Source organism: Panthera onca, chromosome A1, assembly GCF_046562875.1.
Source record: "Panthera onca isolate mPanOnc1 chromosome A1, mPanOnc1 haplotype 2, whole genome shotgun sequence".
NCBI classification, from domain to species: domain Eukaryota; kingdom Metazoa; phylum Chordata; class Mammalia; order Carnivora; family Felidae; genus Panthera; species Panthera onca.
The window spans coordinates 42,758,058-42,780,639 of record NC_138339.1 but is presented as its reverse complement, the minus strand read 5'-3'; the positions used below and the strand labels follow the sequence as shown (position 1 = coordinate 42,780,639).

The 22,582-nt window shown below is 55.3% G+C and overlaps 1 protein-coding gene across 3 annotated transcripts in view; it reads left to right on the top strand.

The window, feature by feature from the left end:
• Positions 1 to 17,865, top strand: part of PDGFRB (platelet derived growth factor receptor beta) — a 37,577-nt gene extending 19,712 nt beyond the window's left edge. For all 3 annotated transcript variants that reach the window (XM_060634684.3, XM_060634685.3, XM_060634686.2), the window contains 17 exons: positions 4 to 196; positions 887 to 1,002; positions 2,122 to 2,245; positions 2,721 to 2,932; positions 5,333 to 5,427; positions 6,380 to 6,512; positions 7,062 to 7,166; positions 7,517 to 7,627; positions 8,884 to 9,043; positions 10,078 to 10,238; positions 10,762 to 10,880; positions 11,136 to 11,258; positions 11,990 to 12,101; positions 12,544 to 12,643; positions 13,163 to 13,268; positions 14,102 to 14,334; positions 15,857 to 17,865. In XM_060634684.3, the coding sequence (XP_060490667.1) occupies positions 4 to 196; positions 887 to 1,002; positions 2,122 to 2,245; positions 2,721 to 2,932; positions 5,333 to 5,427; positions 6,380 to 6,512; positions 7,062 to 7,166; positions 7,517 to 7,627; positions 8,884 to 9,043; positions 10,078 to 10,238; positions 10,762 to 10,880; positions 11,136 to 11,258; positions 11,990 to 12,101; positions 12,544 to 12,643; positions 13,163 to 13,268; positions 14,102 to 14,334; positions 15,857 to 16,028 (2,375 nt within the window). In that variant the 3' untranslated portion in view covers positions 16,029 to 17,865. The remainder of the gene's footprint in view (positions 1 to 3; positions 197 to 886; positions 1,003 to 2,121; positions 2,246 to 2,720; positions 2,933 to 5,332; positions 5,428 to 6,379; positions 6,513 to 7,061; positions 7,167 to 7,516; positions 7,628 to 8,883; positions 9,044 to 10,077; positions 10,239 to 10,761; positions 10,881 to 11,135; positions 11,259 to 11,989; positions 12,102 to 12,543; positions 12,644 to 13,162; positions 13,269 to 14,101; positions 14,335 to 15,856) is intronic.
• Positions 17,866 to 22,582: the final 4,717 nt, after the last annotated feature.

The window sequence follows — 22,582 nt, the reverse complement described above, 5'->3', positions numbered from 1 at the left end:
CAGAGAGTGGCTACGTGCAGCTGCTGGGAGAGCTGGACGCCGTACAATTCGCGGAGCTGCACCGCAGCCGGACTCTGCAGGTGGTGTTCGAGGCCTACCCGCCGCCTACTGTCATGTGGCTCAAGGACAACCGCACTCTAGGCGACTCCAGCGCAGGCGAGATTGCCCTGTCCACACGCAATGTGTCTGAGACCCGGTGAGCAGCAACCCACCCACCCCATTCTTGAAGTTACTCTCTGCAGCTACCAGGCAGCCCACAGCCTTCAGCCACTGGATAAACGTAGACCCACCTTTCCCGAGAGCCCACTATGTGCGAGGTGCCATGCCAGGCACTGGGGGATGCTGCAGAGATCCAGATAGACTACTCCATGCCTCCTAGAATTTCCTGTCTATGGGGGAAACAGACGTTCTGACGATCACCCAGATGTGTAGTTGTCCTTGTGATGGGTGGAGCCAGCAGGGAGCAGCTGAGGAGAAAAAGGCCAGAGAAGAGGGAAGAGGGTGCCAGGCAGGCCACTACCACCTGTGCATGGATGGTGGCTGGGAGGCTGATGAGCAGGCTGACACAGGCACGGTATGTTAGGATAAAGCAATGCCAGGCCTTTCTGCAAGGGGGAGATGTAGGGGGGAGGGGGAGAGGGAAAGGGTGCTCCCCCCCACCCTCCTCCTCCTACCCAACACTCCCTCTTGGCTCAGTGGAGCCAGGTTCCTGTAGGTGGGGATTCAGGAGAGTCCTGGCTTTGCTACCGATGCCTGTGTAACTTTGGGAAGCCCCTGTCCCTCCCTGGGTCTTGTTTTTCTTGTCTGTACAAGGAGGTTGGGGGGGGGGGGTGGTTCCCATAAGAGTCCTTCCAGCTCTGGCAGCTGGGCCTGTCTTGCTCCCCAGGTATGTGTCAGAACTGACATTGGTGCGGGTGAAGGTGGCTGAGGCTGGCTACTACACCATGCGGGCCTTCCACGAGGATGCAGAGGCCCAGATCTCCTTCCAGCTGCAGGTCAATGGTGAGGGGCCCTCCACCCTGCCTCCCACCAACCCCCAACCCCCGCTTCCGTCAATTCTCCCTCTCTACACTGTCCACCCACCCATAGGGGGAGCAGGAGCAGGAGCAGGAGCTGAGGACTCAGGAGGCTGGCTTCTAGGCTGAGCTCCAACACTTCCACTGCTGGATGAACTCAGTATATCCCCTCTTTGGGCCTCAAGTTATACAAGGAGGCCACTGGGTTAGACTGGTGTTTCTAAAACCTCACAGCAAATTACATAGAAGGTTAGAAGGTAAGGAGTGCTGTAGAAAAAAAGAGCCTGGGTAGACAGGACTGAGAGTTCAGGGCGCATATAGCCTCATCGAGCTGGCCTCAGGGAGGCGACGTTTGCGTGAAGACTTCAAGGGGAGGCCATCAGGCAAGTGGCTGGTGGGAAAGGGCCCACCACGCTGTACGAAGGCAGCGGCAACAGCAGAAAGCCTGTGTGGCTGGAACAGAGAGGGGGGGAGTGGTGGGAGGTGAGGTCAGAGCTGAGGCCTGGCAGTTGCGGGCTGGGAGGAGGGCAGACAGTACAGTCCTCTAGAGCTGCCGTATGGACCTTGGCTTTTACTATGACGGAAATGACCAGCCACTGCAGGGTTTGGAGCAAGGGAATGACACACTGAAGACTTACTGTTTTGTCAATTGACTGTCTAAAAATAAATTTATTTTGAAAGAGAATTTAACCTCTCAATTGTAGATGGAAAATCAGCATCACATGTCATAAATAGAAAGCAACCACTAAAATAAACTCTGAGGAAACAAAGCAATGCTATGAAATTCTAGTTCCATGCTCGCGCTTTCCCAGGGCTTTCTCTGACCCTCAGACCTGCTCTTGTCTTTGTTAAAAGGGAAGATTAGCCAGTCTCAGAGAGGTGTTAGAGACAGACTAGCACCCCACTGAGGCTTCCCCTTTGAAGTACCCAGAAGGGGAATCTGTCAGTTTTCACACGGTGATTCCTGGTATTTAATGTTCACCTGCAGCCTGAAGCTCCCTTCCCCCACCCCGGGGGGAGAGGCTGGGCCAGGTCCTTCCTGAGGGCCTTTCTCACTGTCCTTTCTGACCTCCCCACCTCCTGGCCTCCTGCCCTCTCCACACAGTGCCTGTCCGTGTGCTGGAGCTGAGTGAAAACCATCCTGCCAGTGGGGAGCAGACAGTCCGCTGTCGCGGCCGGGGCATGCCCCAGCCACACCTCACCTGGTCTACCTGCAGTGACCTCAAAAGGTGAGTAGACCTGGGGCCTCTGTCTCCCAGGGTAACCACAGCTGGCTGGAAGGACCCAGTGAAGGTCGTCTAGATCAGCCCCTTCTCTGGGCACATTGTTCCAGGCTAGAGCCCAGTCCTAGGAGATGTGGCTTCTTGGAGATTCTCTGTATGACCTAAAGTGTCCGTTTCCTTACCTTGACTCATGATCAAATGAATGGAGTGGATTTTGCCATCCAGGGCTTTCCGTTCTGTGGTAGGAGCGCCCTCTGCCGGTCAGTCTAGGGGCCACAAGAGGAACGAGCTCAGGACCAGGCATTGGGAAGAAGCAGGAACCAGAAGGGGGTTGTGGGGCGGGGTGGGGGGCGGGCAGAGGGGTGGAGGTAAGGGGAGCCTCCTTCCACCACCGCCCTGTGGCGCTGCTTGCCTTTGGTTTCAGTTTCCCAGTCCGAAGAGGGAAGGGACTGGAAGCTGACCCGACTGGCTCTCCCGGCAGATGTCCGCGCGAGCTGCCACCCACCCCACTGGGGAACAGTTCCGAGGAGGACAGCCAGCTGGAGACTAACGTGACTTACTGGCCTGAGGATCAGGAGTTCGAGGTGGTGAGCACGCTGCGCCTGCGCCGTGTGGATCAGCCTCTGTCCGTGCGCTGCACTCTGCACAACCTGCTGGGCCACGACATGCAGGAGGTCACCGTGGTGCCACACTGTGAGTCCTCCCGCCTTGGTGGCCCCTGAAGACCATTCACCCCATCACAACCCTGCCATACTTGGATCCGTGCCTGTGAGCCCAGTGGGCTGGAGTCAGTGTGTCTGTGGGCACTCAGGAGCATTGTGAAACCCACCAGAGTGTGTGCTCTTACACACTCACACAACAACACAGTATTGGCATATGTGTGTACATCCATGAGTCTCTGACATAAATCATGGCTATAGTATATGTACGCTGTATGCATGTCATAAGCCATGCATATGAGTAGGCCTGATCCTTGGACGCAGGTGCAAACCTTCCAAGTGTAGATTTGTAAACCACACAATGAAGAATGCCCAACCCCCAGACATGCATGTAAAGCTGGAGTGCATGTCTGTCACCTGCCTTGTGTGTCAGCCCACCGAGTGTATGTTTATAAACCACGTATATGAATATGCCCAATCCCCAGACACGTATATAAATCCAGGAGTGTATGTCTGTATGCACATACGTGCGCATGCACAATCCCCGTGCAGGTGTGCAAACAGTGCATGTAGAATTCCTATGCATGTGTGCGTCTGTGTAAGCATGGAGTTGCAGCACACCTTTCCGTGACAGCGGGCAAACACAATCTGCACACAGATGCCTGCTGCACAATGCACGTCTGTTAGAAGATACACAGACGTGCATGATTCTTGTCCGTGTGAATAATCTCTTCCAGTACCTGGATGCTCTTGCTCCCTGCTAGTTCCTGTGTGTGCATATACCTGTCTGCTTGTACTTCGTTTACTCGCTCGTTTCCTTATTCAGTAAATAATAATGGAATAGTAATCCCCAGCTTCTCACTGGGGAAGGCCCAGCCCTGCCTGCCCTTCTAGTGCCCACAACCCAGAGACAAGGCAGAGAAGGAAACAGACAGTCCCACTGCCGGGGTCAGTACTTTGTGGGGGAAAGCCTAGAGAGAGGAGGGGGCTCCATGTCCAGCTATGGGATTCAGGAAAGTGTCCTGGAAAAGGGAAGCTTTAGGTCAATACCTGAAAAGATAACCTGGGAGTTAGCTGATGAGGAATGGTGTTCCGGTAAAAATGTGTGGCCTGTGCAAGAGCCCAGAGGCACGATGGGATCAGAGAAATCTTGGCTGGAGCACAGAGTATGTGTGTGATTTAGGGGCTGGAGAGAGGAGACAGAGGCAAGGGAGTGGTAAAGGAGGAGCTGCAGGGGTGGGCAGAAGCCAGCGCAAGCAGAGCGTTGAGGGCTGTGTGAGGCATTTTGACAGGTCGGTGAGCTGGCCCACACATGTGTCTCTGTACGCAGAGCTGCCTCCAGCCCCCCACCCTGGGATGGGATAGGTGGAGGTTTTCATACCTTATCTCACTCACACGTACACACATGCACATATATCCCTGAGCAAGTGGGCACCTGCCGACCAACTTGGAGCGAGACAGGAGTAAATCTTTCATGTGCCACCTGGAGGGGAAGCTGTGTACCAGCTCATGGGGAAACGACCATGGCTGGATGAAGCCTCTTCTTTGTACTCAGATGGCTCCTTGGAAGATTCAGTCTTCCTTCCCAGGACTGCGATGTGTGACCTGGTGGGGAGAAGGAGGAGAGGAGTGATGTTGGTCTGAGACCCTGGGGAGGAGGGACAGGGCCTCCAGGGGAGCCGAGAGGGGCAGGTGGGGGACAGAGGGGGAGGGAATGAGTTCTTCAGGGAACCCATGGGTGGCCAGTGGGTCAGGGCAGGGGGGGATGAGGGTCTGGCCTGGGTGGGTGCAGAGGGAGGGGGAAAGAATGGGAAGTTGTGCAGCAAAGAGGCTGAGGCCTTAGGGAGGAGACTTGGGACTTGGGGGCCCAGAGTTAGCCCTACCTGGTTACCCCTGCTCCCTGGGGGATACACCTTATAACTACTGTCACTACCCCAATGCCACTGGGTACTCAGGGGAAGTAGAGGAGGAAACAGTCTGGATTCATCAGGTTGTGTGAGCTCAGTCACTCAGTCCATTGGCCACTTGGTCAGGCTCTGTCCCAGCTGTGAGAGCCCCGGCAAGGGCAGAGATTCAGAGGTGAGGTGAGTCTGGTCATCAGGAGCTGGCATCTAGTCTGAAGCCATGGCAGACACGTCAGGCCTGGTCAGACATGTCACACGTGGTCAGGCCAGACTGATCCTTGCAAGGGCTGAGGGATATGGGGGCCCACAGTGAGCTGAGCTACAGCTGTTACTTAGGGACGTGGGTACTTATGGGAGAGGCTGAAGTTCTGGCCCAGAGGGAGGGGCTGTGAGTCTGATGTCACGGGTATGGTTAATGGAGAGGGGGACAAGCAGAGAGGGTTCGTGTTTCTGGAGGTGGGGTGAGGGGTGGCCAGGGCAGCTGCCAAGCTCCCTCTTTGCTTATGGCCAGCTCTTGTCTCTGCTTCCAGCTCTGCCCTTCAAGGTGGTGGTGATCTCGGCCATCCTGGCCTTGGTGGTCCTCACAATCATCTCCCTCATCATCCTCATCATGCTCTGGCAGAAGGTAATCTCCCATCCTTGCTTAATGGGTGCAGACTGGTACACTATTTTCTTTTCCTTTTTTTTTTTTGTTGCACGGAGGCCCCTGCCATCCTTGAATGTTATAGGATCTGTCCACGTCCCAGCCCAGCACACAGGGCAGGTGTAAAATGATATAGAATGGCACCGGTGTCTGAGCTGCCTCCACCCCCAGCAGCAAGGGCCATCTCAGGCCTGGTCCAGGCCATCTGGGGTCCCCTGCCCCTGCTCTGCCCTCCTGGGTCTTACTTGGACATCAGTCCTGCCCCTCCCAGCCACAGGGCAAGGCACTTTCTGGGTGGACCGTGGACTCCAGAATTCCACCTCTCACCCCCAGAGACTCCCAGGATTCTAATGAAATGCGTTCGCGTCCTATTAACCTGTGATTTCAATGCCCTGTTCTGTGGCTTCATTATTCTACGATCCCAACGTTTTAAGATTCCCGAGTTAAGATTGCAGCACCCATGATTCTATCATTCTATGATTCCAATCCTGTGATTCCAACATGCTATGATTTCGACATTCTAAGCTTACATCCTTCTGAGATTCCCGCTGCGAGTGACCCAGCATGGGGAGGGGCTGTCCATACCCAGCCAAGTGCCCCTAGCTTGTGTCCATTTCCGGGCTGCCTGCCCTTCTATGCCCATCTGGGGAGCAGCCAATGCTCTGAGAGAAGCTGGTAAGAGGTTCTGATGAGCCGGGCCCTTGGCCGTTAGCCCCTCTTCAGCCACTGCCCAGCTAAGGCCTGTTGTCATCTGTTCTCACTGAGCCCACGGAGCTGAGCTTTATCAGTAACTTGCTGTGTGACTTCAAATATGCCTCTGCCCCTCCCTGGCCTCAGGGGCTCCTGCTCCATCTGTTCCGTAAGGGGCTATAGGCTCGTGGGCCCCAAAGCCCAGAATTCCTCTGACGATCCATCCTTGGTGTCGGTCCTACAGAAGCCACGTTATGAGATCCGATGGAAGGTGATTGAATCTGTGAGCTCTGATGGCCATGAGTACATCTACGTGGACCCTATGCAGCTGCCCTATGACTCTACCTGGGAGCTGCCACGGGACCAGCTTGTGCTTGGTCAGTCCAGGGAGTAGTCGTGGAGCAGTTTGGGTACTTGAGGTCGGGGGGAAGACTGTCTGAGGTGTGGTCCAGCCTTGCCATGACTAGCTTTGAGACCTAGGGCTGCCGTCCTGCCTTCTCTGGCCCTCAGTGTCCCCGCCGCCATATAATGGGCAAGGTGGTCCCCTAGGGACCGTTCAGCATTGAGGTCCTATGATCCTGTGCCTTTGTGAGCTAGGAGACCTTTGTGGCGAGAGAGGAAGTATTCATCGAAGACAGCCTGCATGCCAGGCCTGTGCTTAGTCTAGCTGGAGAGGGTGAGGCATACAGAGGAGCTGAGCACCCTTCTGGGGTGGGAAGAAGGCTTCCAGGGACAAAAGATGGTCCAGAAAGCAGGCAGAACTTAGATGAGACACCAGGAAGGCCTGCCAAACACTGAGGTCTTATCTTAGGAGACTCCTTTAGGGGAACACCTTAAGTCCAGGTGGCTTGGGGGATTGACCTCAGAGAGGATGGGGTATGCCGTTTCCTGGTGGGCCAGGAGCTGAGGGATTGTCTCTACCCCAGGACGCACCCTCGGCTCTGGGGCCTTTGGGCAGGTGGTGGAGGCCACAGCTCACGGCCTGAGCCATTCTCAGGCCACGATGAAAGTGGCGGTCAAGATGCTGAAATGTGAGTCCTGGGAGCCTGCCCCTCCCTCACGTCTGGGCCCCACATCTCCCCTGCCCCTTGCCCACACATCCAGGCACTCCCTGATTCTGATTTGCTGGGCGCAAGCGGTCCGGTCTCCTGGCGGCCAGCACCACTCCAGATTCTGCTTTGGCTAAGAGGCTTCCTCATCCTGCCCCCTCCTCCTGGCACCTCCTTCCCTCCCTGACCGTCCTCCCATCCTCTTTCTCCTCCCCCTGCACGTGGGTCCTCACCACCCTCGGCCATCTGGGTCTTCCAGCACGGGGTGGGGCAGAAGGGCCTCCTTGGGGCCTCGGTGACAGGGCAGGCCTGACGCCCCGTCTCCCCCTCAGCCACAGCCCGCAGCAGCGAGAAGCAGGCCCTCATGTCAGAGCTGAAGATCATGAGTCACCTTGGGCCCCATCTGAACGTGGTCAACTTGCTGGGGGCCTGCACCAAAGGAGGTACCAAAACCACTCCCCCAGAGGATTCTGGAAAATGCCAGCAGCCCAGGCCTGGCCCCTGCCCACCCCTCCTCAATCCACAGACAACGAGACACTCCAGCTGGAGGGTCTGCGCCCATCCTGCCCTCACCTCACAGACCCACACGGGGGTGGGGTTTACAAACTCACAGAATCACAACACTTTCAAGGCCCACGGACTCCTCAGGTCAGCCGTTTCCAAACCCCGGGGGTGCTCTGACATTTTTTCTCCACGTTTACTTATTTTTGAGAGAGAGAGAGAGAGAGAGAGAGGGAAATGCAAGCGCAAGTGGGGGAGGGGCAGAGAGAGGGGGACAGAGGATCTGAAACGGGCTCTGAGCTGTCAGCACAGAGCCCGATGTGGGGTTCAAACTCTCGAGCCGAGAGATCATGACCTGAGCCAAAGTCGGACGCTTAACTGACTGAGCCACCCAGGTGCCCCAGGTCCTCTGACATTTTTAAATTTTCACAATACATTTTACAAACTGATCAATCACGGCCCCTGTGAGGTGAGTTATATCCCTACAACTGGAGGCCACCAGCATGCTGGTTGGCAGTGGCTTTCATTCAGATCACAGAATAAAGCCTCTCTAGCCAGTGTGTTTATTTGAAGCTCTGATTGCAAGTTAGGCTGTAAAAAAAAAAAAAAATGTTATCGTTGTTTGCAGCTGCTTATTGTGAGATTTGGAATTTTCCTCAGTATTGTGCAACCAAAATAAAATACAGAAGTACATTGCGTACATAGGCCAATTTATGTCCGCAAGATCACCCATTTCAAAATTTTTGTTTTCATCAATATCTTCCCGTTCCCACTGATTGGCTTCAAGTAAATGTGTTGTATTTGAATGGATCCAATAACCTGATAATAAATAGTTGCCTTGATTTCCTTTATATACGGGGCTCCAGAATAAGTTGGTGATATGTACCACTGTGTACTTGCCATGTGCCGGGCCCTGAGCCGCGCCGACGAAGGCGTTACCTTAGGAACATTCAGGACAGCCCTTGGAGGTGGGTGCGGTTAGCCCCATTTAACAGATGGGGAAAGTGAAGCTCAGGGAGAATAAGTACCTCGCTCATGGTCGCGGAGGCGGGAAGAGAACCCAGGTTCGCCTGGTGCCAAAGCCTCTCGGCCGTCTTACCCCACTGCCTTCCCGACGTGCAGCCGGTGGTCGGCCTCAGGGCCCCCATGGGAAGTCTGTGGCCCCCCGGGGACTGTCGCTGAGCCTGTGCCCCCCTAGGACCCATCTACATCATCACGGAGTACTGCCGCTACGGCGACCTGGTGGACTACCTTCACCGCAACAAGCACACCTTCCTGCAGCGCTGCTCCGACAAGCGCCGCCCTCCCAGCGCCGAGCTCTACAGCAACGCCCTGCCCGCGGGGCTCCCTCTGCCCAGGTACCAAAGGGGGCCGGGGACCCGAATCTTCGGGGAGCCCCGAGGAGCACCTGCTTGCTCCCTCCTGGCCGGGGCGGAGGCCGAGGCCAGGGTGGGCAGACAAGGTGTAGGAGCCCGGGCTGTTTCAAGGGTCAGTCTGGGACCCGGAGCTTGGCCTCCCCCAGAACTGGCTTAACACTCTGGTGATGGTCTTGGTGGGGTCGGCTGCCAGCTACGGACTGCCTGCAGGGGTCCCGCCCTGGGCTGGGCACTCTCTGTGGATGTGACCCGTCGGCCCCTCCCTCTGTGTCGTGATACCCTCTCCTTTCACGGTGAGCACCTGGGGCTCTCCGGTCCCAGGCCCGACTCCCATCGCAGCACACAGTGCTCTGCTCCCTGCTGGGAGTCTCTGGTGTGCGGTGTCCCGTGGGCAATGCAGTGTCTTTCTTCTTCTTTTCCAAAAGTAACTTTTCCTACTTCTGCTGATGACAACAGCAAGATGGGTTTATTGCAGAGACAAGCATAACTTCAGAAAATCCTTAAAAGACATTATGGCTCACCCCTGTCCTCCCCAACATTTGATCGATTTCCTTCCGGTCTTTGGTCTACCTCTAGAGACACGTGTATACACGGTCCCGTAGCTCTCTGGGGAGCAGGTGCTGCAGGGAATTAGGGCAATTCCTGCCGCCTCTGGGCTGTGGCTGGGGCCTCCCAGGGCATCACGGCGGGATGGTGTCACAGAAAGGCACCTGCTTCATGCTCTCCTTATGACCCTCATGCTGGGGTGCTGTGATCATGCCTAGGTGTGAGCTCCCTAAGGACACACACTGGGTCTTGTGTCCTCTTAGCACCCCAGTGCCCAGCTTAGGGCCCCACAGGCTGGCTGAGAGAGCTCACTGCGTGGCCATTCAAGTTGTGACTAGCTGAAGGAGGATGAGTGGAAAGAAGAAATCCCTGAGTAATAGCGCCCGGTGGGCCCTGGGGGCGAGCAGGGGCGGGAAGGGAAGGAAAAGGACAGCCTGTGGCTCCTCCTGGGATGTTCCTCTCTCCCCCAGCCACGTGTCCCTGCCTGGGGAGAGTGACGGCGGCTACATGGACATGAGCAAGGACGAGTCGGTGGACTACGTGCCCATGCTGGACATGAAAGGAGGAATCAAATATGCAGACATCGAGTCCTCCAGCTACGTGGCCCCTTATGACAACTACGTCCCCACAGGTGGGTGCATGCCTATGCACCGCCCCCTTGCCTATGTAATCATGCTTTCTTATCACAGCCTTTCTTACTGGGAGGAAGGTGGCCTTGTACCCATTTCATAGATGCAGAAACTGAGGTTAGCCACCTGCCCAAAGCTGTCCTGTGGTGGAGCCCCATCGGGAGCCTCTGTTTCTGGATCCAGAGGGGAGGACTTGGGTTGGAGGAGTACCTGGCCTCCTGGGGTGCTGGCACACCACAGGCACAAGGGTGATGCAGTGTCCTTGAGAAGTGGGCAGGTCAGGCTGAGAAAAGGTGGCCCAGGCCTCAGGCTAATGCCAAAGGCTTTTCCGGCCAATGAGAGCACTGATATGGTAGGAGAGGTTTACATTAGATATTTGGCAATTGTTTTCCTTTTGTGGGAGACTTAGAGGGTTAGTAGTTACCTGTATTGGACATTCAGCCTCGGTGAATAAAAGGGCGGGGGTTCTGTGGGCCATGTGGAGACACAGACAGTAAGTAGGTGAACTTCTGCTCTCTCTCTTAGCTCCTGAGAGGACCTGTCGGGCAACTCTGATCAACGAGTCCCCGGTGCTTAGCTACACAGATCTTGTGGGCTTCAGCTACCAGGTGGCCAATGGCATGGAGTTCCTGGCCTCCAAGAATGTACGTATGGTTGCAGCGAGCGGAGCAGGGTCATGGGGAGGTGGGCAACCCAAGCCAGCCAGGGTCCTCCAAGTACATAGCTCCATATGGCAGCTATGTCCCCTCACCACAACTCTGGTGGGTGAGGACAGTCAAAGCCCTCACCGCGTGGCCTCTCATGCCTGTGTGGCGATGCATTCTCCCCAAAGCCCTTGACGGGGAGGTCTTCTCCTACAACTGCTCCCAAGGCCTCAGCTCCCATCTCCCCCAACCTAGTGCGTCCACCGAGATCTGGCAGCCAGGAACGTGCTCATCTGTGAAGGCAAGCTGGTCAAGATCTGTGACTTTGGCCTGGCTCGTGACATCATGAGGGACTCGAACTATATCTCCAAAGGCAGCGTGAGTACCTTCCCTGACCCGTGTGACCTGGGAACAGGTTTCTTCCTGGTCAGTGTGGCTGTGGCATATAGGAGGTCAGGACGGAGTTCCTCATGGCCTACCCTGCCCAGTGGTGACAGGCTTTGCCACCGGCTGTGCATGGGGCAGGAGGGGGCAGAGATGTTAAGGTTGTAAGGGTGATCCCGGGGCTCAGATTCACTGGTCACGACAGGGGGCGAGGGACCAGCTGTAATGGGTTCTGGGAAGAGGGAAGCAGGTCAAGTGTATATTTGGTGACCATTCTGCGTGCCACTCATGTTCCCACTTTCCACAAGGGGACAGTGAACCCCAGAGATGGAGGGTCTCTAGACCCAAGAGATCTAAGGCGGCTGGGTGAGAGTTGGGTGGCACCTTGGCATGTCCCTGGCGCCCCTGCTGTCTGCCAACCTGGCCAGGGCCTCTACTGGGATCAGGAAGAAGGGCCGTTCTGTAAGAGGCCTCAGACCCTGGGGCTCCTCCTTAGGGTAGAGGCTGCCATGTGACCAGCTTGTGGGTGAAAAAACATGGCCTTCTGATCCTCTGGCCAGCACTGGGATGAGTGTGGGATCTGTATGCCTGCAGAGGCGGGCTCTCAGGGTCTGGGGAGTAAGGCGCGTGGCCTTACTAAGTAAGGAGGCCAGACCTCCTCCCCATGCCCAGGCAGAGTGCGGCTTGGCCGTCCTGGTACTTAGTGCCGTCTTGCCCTCCCACAGACCTTCCTGCCTCTGAAGTGGATGGCTCCCGAGAGCATCTTCAACAGCCTCTATACCACCCTGAGTGATGTGTGGTCCTTCGGGATCCTACTCTGGGAGATCTTCACCCTGGGTATGCTTCCTTTTCCCCCAGCCCTCAGCTGCACGGCACACTGGCCACTCACACCCCCAGCCTGGTGGGGCCATGGGACAGGCTCTGCAAGGGGGGTCAGGGCTCTCTGGCTCGAGTCACAGTGCTGCTGCTGTCTCGCTGCTGTGTGAGCTTGGCAAGTCCCTTGTCTTCCCTGGGTCTCTTTACCTCCCCATCTCTCGAGGGGTCTGGAAGTGACATCAAAAAGTCTATTTGACTCTGGCGTCCTCTGGTTCTCTGATTCTGGGGGTGGCAGTCATCTCTGTCCAGAGCCTCTACAAGAGCCACATCTCCCAGTGCCGAGGCCACTGCACCCTCGCCTGCTCGAGGGCTGGTGTGCCTCTCCCTGTGCCATAGAATAGGGCACCTGCCACTTTTCCAACACGTCTGAGCCTGTGTATCTCTTGTCTCTCCTCCCTGACAGGTGGCACCCCTTACCCAGAGCTGCCCATGAATGAGCAGTTCTATAATGCCATCAAGCGGGGTTACCGAATGGCCCAGCCTGCCCATGCCTCTGATGAGATGTGAGTGGAGCCTTTGGGAGAGTTTTTTTGGGGGGTACAAACCATAGATGTCCAATGTTGCCAGCTTAAGGTGAAAATAGATTAGTTCAGGGAGCTAGAAAAACCTTGCTATAGCTGGATCTAGGCATTCAGACGCCGTCATCAGGAATCTCTTGTTTTACCTGGTCTCTGCTGTCCCCTGCGCTGGCCTGGATTTCAGGCCACACGGCTGCCTCCTCACTGCTTCCACCATAGTTCGAGTAAAAGGCCCCAAGCTGACTGTCAAGGGCTCAGCTGGGGTCTCGTGCCCACCCATCCAGAGCAGGGCATGAAAACTCCTACCAGCCAGACCTGCCTGGGCCGTGTGCTCACCAAGGAACGGTCAACCCCATGGAACCACCGGTGGAGGGAGGGCCTTGAGGGAGTGGGAAAAACAGTCCCATTCACCTGTCCTCCCCAACTCCCTTCATTACCCACCTCGTTCTTGGAGGCGGCAGACTCTGAGCCAGAGACCCTGACCCCCTGTGCACCTCTCCCCAGCTACGAGATCATGCAGAAGTGCTGGGAAGAGAAGTTTGAGATCCGGCCTCCCTTCTCCCAGCTGGTGCTGCTTCTCGAGAGGCTGCTGGGTGAGGGGTACAAGAAGGTATGTCAGGGCAGCGAAATGGAGAGTTCTGGTCCAGAAGTCAGACACTGACTCTGTGTGTCATGCTGGTATTTGAGGGACCATCCTGTATCCTCTTGGGCCTCAGTTTCCCTGCTGGTTCTAGTAAGGGATGGGCTGGAGCTATGAGTGGAATTTATTTTAGCAGCACAGAGGTTTTTGAGATGACGTCCTGCTTGGAAGTCGATGCCTACAGCCCCCTTCATCCTGCTCCCTTTTCATGTCTCTGCACCCATGCCACGGCCTGGGTCTCCTTCAGAAGTCTGAACAACCCCAGGCTCCATGTCTGCTAAGGGCCGGACAGCTTGGACCCTGTTGCGGGCTCATTTGAGGCCAATGAAGCCAGTAGGGCCTGTCCACCAGAGGGAGTTACAGGGAGGGGTGATGCGCGCTCCCTGTTCCCTGTCCGTTCCTAACCACACTCCCCCCCGACATCTTGTCCCAGCTCAGCGCCCGGTGAGATGGAGTGGGTTGTCACCATTCAGTAGTTAGGGAAACTGAGGCCCCACTGAAGGAGGTTGAGGCGGGGGGAGAGCCCACACCTGTCTACTCCGAAGTAGGGGAAGTGTGAGGGTCAAGGGCACTAGTCTGCCGACTGCCCCCTCCCTGGGGGGCCCTGAGCTCACCTGGTCTTGTGAGATGCCAGGTGGGAGAGCCTCCCGGCTGTGAGGCTTTGGGTAGGTCTCCTTCCTCTCTGAGCACCAGTTGCCTTAGGCAGGAGGGGCCAGGTCAGAGTCTCATGCTAGATGATCCCCACGGGCATTTCTGGTCTGAACATCCCTCTCTCTCTTGGGTTCTCCCTCCCTGCGGAGCAGAAGTACCAGCAGGTGGATGAGGAGTTTCTGAGGAGCGACCACCCAGCCGTCCTTCGGTCCCAAGCCCGCTTTCCCGGCTTCAATGGACTCCGATCCCCCCTGGACACCAGCTCTGTGCTCTACACTGCTGTGCAGCCCAACGAGAGTGACAATGACTATATCATCCCCCTGCCTGACCCCAAACCCGAGATTGCTGATGAGGGCCCCCTGGAGGGTTCCCCCAGCCTTGCCAGGTAGCCACTGTGGCCTGAGGCCCAAGGCAATAGTGTGCAGTGTGTGTGTGTGTGTGTGTGTGTGTGTTCATGCCGTCAGGCTTGCCTTAGAAGCAAGCTACCTAGGGTGAGCACTTGTTCCTGCCAGTGAGGAGAAGAGAGAACTGAACTCATCTGACCTTTGATGACCTCAGGAGGAAAGGGCAGGCTGGTAAGAGACAGAAGGGCTAGGGCTTAGCTGCAAGGTAGCTGTTTCCTGAAAAGTGGCCCCCACAGACCATCCACCCTCTCATCCTATCCAGGCCCTAAGGAGAGGTAGGAAATCTAATCGGCATCCCTGGCACCCTGTGTATCACTCTGGGGTCATCGCCAGCCCTGGCCTCTGCTTTGTTCTCCAGGACCATGGCCCAAGGGCCCCCGGGAGCCTGGTGTGGTTGTGGGAGGCATAGTGCCCACAGGAACTGAGGTCAGAATTCAGGCTGGGAAGGAGATTCACGTTTTACTTTTGCCTTGAGATGTGGTGAAGTTACAGTAGGGGTGGGGGCGTGGTTGAAAGAAGGCCCAGCCGTTGCCTGGACTTCATATTCCGACAGGATCTTCCCTCAGCTGGAGAGGAGTGTCCCCCGTGAGGCCAGACCCACCCCCAAAACCAGATCCCCCCCTCTGGTGCAGTGGCAGCGACCACAGGCTGGGTTTCAGCTCCAGCTCTGCCCCCAGCCACCCTGAGACCCATCTCCCACAGCTGCTGGGAGCACACACAAGATCTAGAAGGCCCTCCTCACCTTCCGTAAGAAGCAAATGTTCCAAGGCTCCTGGTAGCCAGTGTGCAGAGGAGTTAAGCTCAGAGTTCAGACACCTTGAGGTGTGAATGTTGGCCCTGCGATGTGCCCTCAGACAAGCTGCCTCCACTTTCCGAGCCTCAGTTTCCTCAACTATAAAATGAAAACGGTAGCACACGTCTATTTGGAGGTTGCTGAAGGATCCAATGGGATCAGCTTCAGGAGTGCAGGGAATGGAGTTGCTGGTGAGTGAGGAACGAGCTTTGGAGCTAACAGGATATTCTGCTCCAAAGTCTCGCTGTGTGATGTCGGCCACTGACACAACCTCTCTGATCAGCCCTTTCCTCATGGTGCCTATCTTATGTAGTCTTTTTTTTTTCTTTTTAAGAATTTTTTAATGTTTATTTAGTTTTGAAAGAGATAGAGAGAGAGAGAGAGAGAGACAAAGCGTGAGTGGGGGAGGGGCAGAGAGAGAGGGAGACACAGAATCCGAAGCAGGCTCCAGGCTCTGAGCTGTCAGCACAGAGCCCAACGCGGCCCTCGAACTCACGGACCGTGAGGTCATGACCTGAGCCGAAGTCAGATGCTTAACTGACCCTTAAGCCACCCAGGCGTCCCTCTTATGTAGTCTTTACAAGGCTTCAATGAACTAAAGGGTGTAAGGTGCATGGTGCAAGCTTGCACCCACAGGAAGCTCTTGATTATTGCTGTTATCTTACTCTGGCTCCCTCCCAGCCCCTCACACGTGTGCCTTCTCTTCCTAGCTCCACCCTGAATGAAGTCAACACCTCCTCTACCATCTCCTGTGACAGCCCCCTGGAACCCCAAGAGGAGCCAGAGCCAGAGCCCCAGCTCGAGCCCCAGGTGGAGCCAGAGCCACCACTGGATTCGTGTTGCCCTGGGCCTCGGGCCGAGGCGGAGGACAGCTTCCTGTAGGGGGCTGGCCCCACCTCGCCCTGCCTGGAGCTCCCCCTCTACCTCCCAGCACCCAGCGCCTCCCGGCCTGGCCTGGCCTCCCATCAGCTGTCCCTTTCTAGAGAGCTTCTGCCGTGGGCATGTGGCACCCAACCGCTGGGGCTGGCTTAGGAGGCAAGAGGACTGCAGGGGCCGTGGCCAGCCCTCTGCCTCTGGGGAGGCCATGTGACTGGGGGCCAGGGTTCTCCCAGGGCACTTAGTTTCTCCATCTACAGGATGGGAAAGCCGGGCTTGGTGACGCAGAATCTGGGATTCTCTCCCTGGCTGACAGGTGGGGAGGCTGGAATCACTAGAGAGAGTCTCGAGGTTCCGGAGGGGGGGGATTAGCTTTTTTCTGTTCAGCCAGCTACGCCTCAAGGAGCTGTAGCCTTCTCCTTGCACTTTCATCCACCTAAGAGCTGGGGAAGGGACTCTGGCATCCCCGGATCCTGGTGAGCTGGGGCCCAGCCTTGGACAGTGGTGTTCATCCGGAAGCCACCGCCCCTTAATGCCAGTCTCCACTTTCCCAGGCCCGAGCTGGTCTGGGGCCATCCACGCTTAATGCTGGGGGCCCAGCCAAGTACAGGACACCCTGGCCCACAGCTGCTGTCCCAGGCACTTGGGACACACCTCCCCATACAAAGTGCCTGCATTTGTGTCTTCCTGGCCCCCTAAGTGCGGGGGTCTTTTTCCTTGTCACCACCAGTCTTACTTCACCCACCAGAGTCTCCGGGGCCAGGTGGGCCCCACATCTGTGATGAGCGTGCTGGTGGGCCCGCCAGAGACGTCCACACGTGTGGATCAGGCTGCGCATTGGACTCGACATGGGACCCTGGAGGGATCCCTCACCCTGTCCGGACCTGTTTGCCCTATTGAAAGATGAGCAAGGTGGACTCTGTGACTTCCTGTGTCCTGCCAGCACGAACATTCTAGAGTATTCCAGGGGGTGGCACGCTTGCCCAGATGAAGCAAAGCCAAACGCCCCAAACCTCCGTCCTGGGCATCAGCTGGGGTCTGGGGAGATTTCAGACCCTGCCTCACTCTCCGGGCATTCAGGAACCGTGCCCTTTCCCCAGGCCCCCGGGCAAGTCCCAAAAGGCCAGCTGGCCAGGTCTTGACTCGAAGTGACAGCCAGTGTCTTGGAAAGCCCCCAGCAACTGCCCCATGGGAAGACTACAGAACCCCTTTCAGGCTCACAACCACCTCTGGAGCCTTCCTGAACAAAGGAGGCAGAGAGGGCAAAGCAGGCCACCTCACGCAGTCTGCCTCTCCAGCAGCTGTCCGGGTCTGTGCCACAGACATAATGGACAGTGAGGAGTCTGGGGGTCCCCCAGAAAGGACAAGAAGGCTTTCTAGGGAACCTGAGAAGGGGTGCGAGAGGCAGATATTTTGGGGGTTTCCTTCTCACCCACCAGCTGCCCGGTCCCCAAGGGAGTAACTGTGGGGTATGGCTTTGTCACTGCCCAGGCCCGCTCACTGTACTCTCTCTTCCAGCCATGCCCCAACCCAGGGGGCATTGGAGGTGCCAGGGGAGCGAGGGCTGCAGCCAAGACTGTTGGCAGGAAGAGAGCTGGAAGTGGGGGGAGGGCAGCCTAGCAGCCCCCGGGCACCAGCCCCCTCTGCCCATCCAGGAGATGGAGTGGGTTCTCACTACGGTACCAAAGATGTAATCACCTAGGTTTACAAGTATTTTTAGGACTCACATTAACTCACATTTATACAGCAGAAGTGCTATTTTATATGCCATCAAATTTTCTTATCTGCGTACTTTTTTTTTTAAGGGAAAGATTTTAATATTAAACCTGGTGCTTCTCACTCATGGACTTCGTGGTCTCTCACGGGTTTGAGTCCCTGTGCTGGGAGGTGACAGATATGAAATGGGGTGAACAGGGCTGATCCCCGGCCACAGTGTCCCCACACAGGGTCCTTCGGTTCTGAGTCTCATTTCCATCTGTAAAATGGGGATTTTCACACTCTCTCCACCCCTTGCTAGCAGCCGGATGGCCTGGACCTTGGGCTTCGGTTTTCCAAAGTGTGAAATGAAAAGGTTCTTCTGGCTCTGCAGGGCCTGGCCCTGGGACCAGCTGGACTGTTCACAGGCTCATGTGGAGAAACCTGAGTCCCTCCCGCGTCCCCCACCCCACCCCACCATGTGCTTTGGCTTTGGCTGTTAAGCTGGGACACCCCCTGCCCTCCCCTCCACTCCGCCCGCAGCCCAGGCTGGTGTGGCTCGTGAGAGGCATCGGCTCCAGCCCAGATTCCAGGCCCTGGTGAGTTAGCAATTGGGTCTCAAGTGGGAGCAAGGAAGACAGAGGCGCCCAAGGGGGCCAGAGCGCAGGAAGAAGTGAGCAGAGCGGGCAAGCAAGAGAGAGGAAGAGGAAGAGAGAGAGGAAGGTGGGCGGGGGTGGGTGCAGCCAGGGCGAGGCCAACGAGGGAATAGGAGCCCAGCTGTGGCTCTGAGGGCAGGGCAGAGGGGTGCAGACCAGCAGGCCCCAGGCCCCTCACGACTGCAGCCGCTCAGTGGTGCGGGGCCGGCATCGGCCAGACATCCTGGTGCCTGCTGGCCAGCTCTGTCCTGACCGTAGGCTCCACAGCCCAGCCCGGGCCTGACAGACCCTGGCAGCAGCACGGGGCCAGGGCAATAGAACTAACCGGGGCATGGGCCCCAGCACAAGCGTCTTAGACCCAGGCCACAGCTTCCTGACCTCCTCACTTGGGCCCTCTGGCAGGGGTCACCTGAGGTAGAACCAGGTTTCAGTCTGAGATCTATCACACCTCACTGTGTGATCTTGGCCATCGCTTGCTTTCTCTGATGCGGGGAAGGGGGCATCTCTTTCTGGAACACGGGCACCTCGCTTTGGAACCGCTCGCATCCCTGGACTGCTGCCAGAGGTCTGGGGCTGCGGCTGCCAGTGGGGACAGGAATGGAGATGTGGGGCAGCTGTGACTCACAGGCCCAGCCGCCAACTCAGGGGCAGCTGAGCCATGCCAAGGGAAAGCCCGCCCACTACATGGCCTGGCCGCACAAAGCCCACCCCCCTGGGGGTCCTGGTTTCAGAGAATCCCAGAGCCTGTGACCCTTTCTTTCCTGACTGTGGTGGAAGATGAATAAGCCAATACCCGGATCTGCCCTGTAAAGAGAATAAACAACCCTCATTCCAGACGGGGATTATCCTTGCTCGTGGGAAAAGTCTCTGTCTGGAGGTCAGGAGACTTTGGCTCCCCTTCCCTCCCCCCTCCCCAGTTCAGGCCTGCTCCTTGTGGGACTTTGGGTAGATTATACCACATCAGGCCTCAATTTCCCCAGTAGTAAATGGAGCTAATGATGTCACAAAGACGGAAAGGATGATAAAATGCTGGCAACCATTTATTGAACAGTTTCTATATGCCAGGTCTGTCCTATTGCTTCACACCCATTTTCTCATTCTACCCTCACACAGACCCTATGAACCAGGTACTACTACTCTCCCTATATTACAGGTGAAACTTGGATAAGATAGGAGCCTGGGCTTGGCTGACTCCCAAGTCAGTGCTCAGGGAGACAGAATGCTCAGCCAAGGTGACAGAGCTGGGGAGTAGGGCAGCCTGGGTCCCAACCCCTGTCTCCAGACTCTAGGGCTGTCTGGTGCTCAGAGTACAGAAGTTCTGGAAAGTTCTGGAAGAGGAAAGAGCTAAGTGAGCCTTATGGGTTCGAGCCCCGTGTCAGGCTCTGTGCTGACAGCTCAGAACCTGGAGCCTGCTTTGGATTCTGTCCCTCTCTCTCTCTCTCTCTCTCTGTGCCCCTCCCCTGCTCACGCTGTGTCTCTCTCTTTCTCTCTCTCAAAAACGAATAAACATTTGAAAAAATTTTTGAAAAAAAAAAAGAGCTAAGTGAACCTGAGGGCTAGATAGAAAGAATATAGAAGGGCTGGCGGAGGGCTTGGACCTCACGGGCCCCTGTGCTGAGGGGGTGTAGGAGTCGGGGGAGGGGAGAACCATAGGTCACCTGTGCTGGCTCCTGTCTCCCAGGCTTGCCACTCAGGCAGGCCCCAGGGAACCCGTGAGCTGGAATTTTCCTCCCAGACGGATGAGCCATTTGGACTGCACAATTCTTCCTCCACCCTATTCACAGCCAGGGGCCTTGTTCCTGGAAAAAGAGGGAAAGACCAAAAGGAGCTATTACTCTCGGAGCTCTGCCCCTCAGCTGAAGCAGGGCTCACACCCCCCACTGGTGGCCCTCCCCTGAACTAGGGCACTGTCTCCAAAGGCCTCTTCTATTTTATTGTTCAATGTCACAACAATTAAAAATTACCTTTATAAAAGTATTTATGTAACACACGCTTGTATTAAAAAAAATCAATTATCAAAATATATAATATATGGGGCACCTGGGTGGCCCAGTCGGTTAAGCGTCAGACTTCAGCTCGGGTCATGATCTCAAGGTTTGTGAGTTCGAGCACCGCGTCGGGCTCTGTGCTGACAGCTCGGAGCCTGGAGCCTGCTTCCGATTCTGTCTCCCTCTCTCTCTGCCCCTCCCCCACTCGCGCTCTCTCTCTCAAATATAAATAAACATTGAAAAAAATTTTAAAAATAAAATAAAATTTAAAAATATCCATATAATATAGAAAGTTGTTTGTGTATTTGTACTTTAGGCTCCCAGTAACATTGTAAATGCTTATTTTCTTCATTCAGCAACTCTGTGTATAGGAATTTATCTTATGGAAATTCTGCTTCTCACTGTTAATAGTTCAGTTATATTCTTCCATGGTTTTCTCCCCTTACATCTCTACTAATATTTGTATTCCGGAGTGCCTGGGTGACTCGGTTGAGAGTCCGACTCTTGATTTTGGCTCAGATCATGCTCCCAGGGTTGTGGGATTGAGCCCCGAGCCACGTTCAGCATGGGGCCTGATTTGGATTCTGTCTTTCCCTCTGCCACTCTTGCAGGCTCGCACTCTTTCTCTTAAAAAAAAAAAAAATAATAATAATTTGCATTTTTTATCTGTGTAAATATATAATTACAATTAAAAAAAAAAAAACTACCACTACCGTTTTACAGCTTTGTGTTTTTTGCTTAAGAACACGTCATGCTCACACTCACAGGTCAGTGGTACACGTAGGTATTAATGCATTCATTACGAGGTGTGGCTGGGTGGTTAACTGAGTCGGTTGGTTAAGTGTCCGACTTCGGCTCAGGTCATGATCTCAGGGTTTATGAGTTCCAACCCCACGTCAGGCTGTCTGCTGTCAGCATAGAGACTGCTTCAGATACTCTGTCTCCCTCTCTCTGCCCCTCCCTCACTCTCTCTCTCTCTCTCAAAAATGAACATTTAATGGATTCATTATGAGAGTTGCACATCATTTAAAGCATGTCTATGCCATAAATTATCTGACCAATCCCCTAGTGATGGACATTTAGTGTTTCCAAGTTCTAAATTATGCTGGAATGACCACTGTTCGTTCATAAAGTACATTTATATTTGCATGTTTTTGTAAGGACCTGTTTCCATAGGTTAAATTCCTAGACACAGAGTTGCTTAGTAAAGAGAATAAACATTTAAAATGTTATTGAGTCTAAAAGTTCCCTTTAAAATATGCAAAATCATAAAGCTTCCAGGAAGCTAAGAAAATCAAACATAAAAGTGATGAAAACATCATTATTTAATTCTAGCTACGAGTTCTGGCCTCCAGAAAGAAGTCTGGAGCCTCTTCTGTTTGTTGAACAAAGCCACAAACACATGGGAGAACAGAGTTAAAGACAGGGTGCATGGAGTGGAGACTTTCTACCTGGCGTAATCAGAGGGTGGGGAGACCCAACAAGGCAAGAGCTTGCCTGCGAGGCTGTGCGGGGTTCCCTCAGCCCGGCCTCCAGCCCGTGTCCAGAGGGGACCCACTTGGGAAACCCAGCTTGCCCTGGCTACCTGGGCCCTGCCTGATCCCTCACTGTTCAGAGAGTATGTTCCTAACAGTGGTCCCATGTGATGCTCACCATCCGCCTGTGAGACAAGCCAAGGGCTCAGTCCCAGATGAGGAAGGCTGAAGCCCAGAGCCACCGGGTACTGGTCCAAGGTCACACACAGAGAGGTACTTGGCCTGCCAGTCTGGGATGCTTCTACTGCCTTCCTTGGGAAATTTTTTTTTCTTCTTTTTTGTTTTTAATGTTTATTTGTTTATTTTGAGAGAAACAGAGGGCAGCAGGGGAGGGGCAGAGAGAGAGAGAGAGAGAGAGAGAGAGAGAGAGAATCCCAGGCAGGTTCCGTGCTCGGCACAGCAGGAACCAGACTCGGGGATCCATCTCACAAACCTCGAGATCATGACCTGAGCCAAAATCAAGAGTCAGATGCTTAACCAACAGAGGCACTCGGCACGCCCCTCAGGGAGTTTCTAAGGCCACTTCCTGGACTCAGAAGGGGCAGCAGACAGGACCCTGGTGTCAGGGTACCGGCTGCCACTTAGGATGTGACTCCTGGATTCCCCAGGTGTGTGTGTGTGGGGGGTCTTCTTGGAGTGGGGTCCCGGGGCTTCTCTGGGCTACGACAGATTCCCACAGCTCAGAA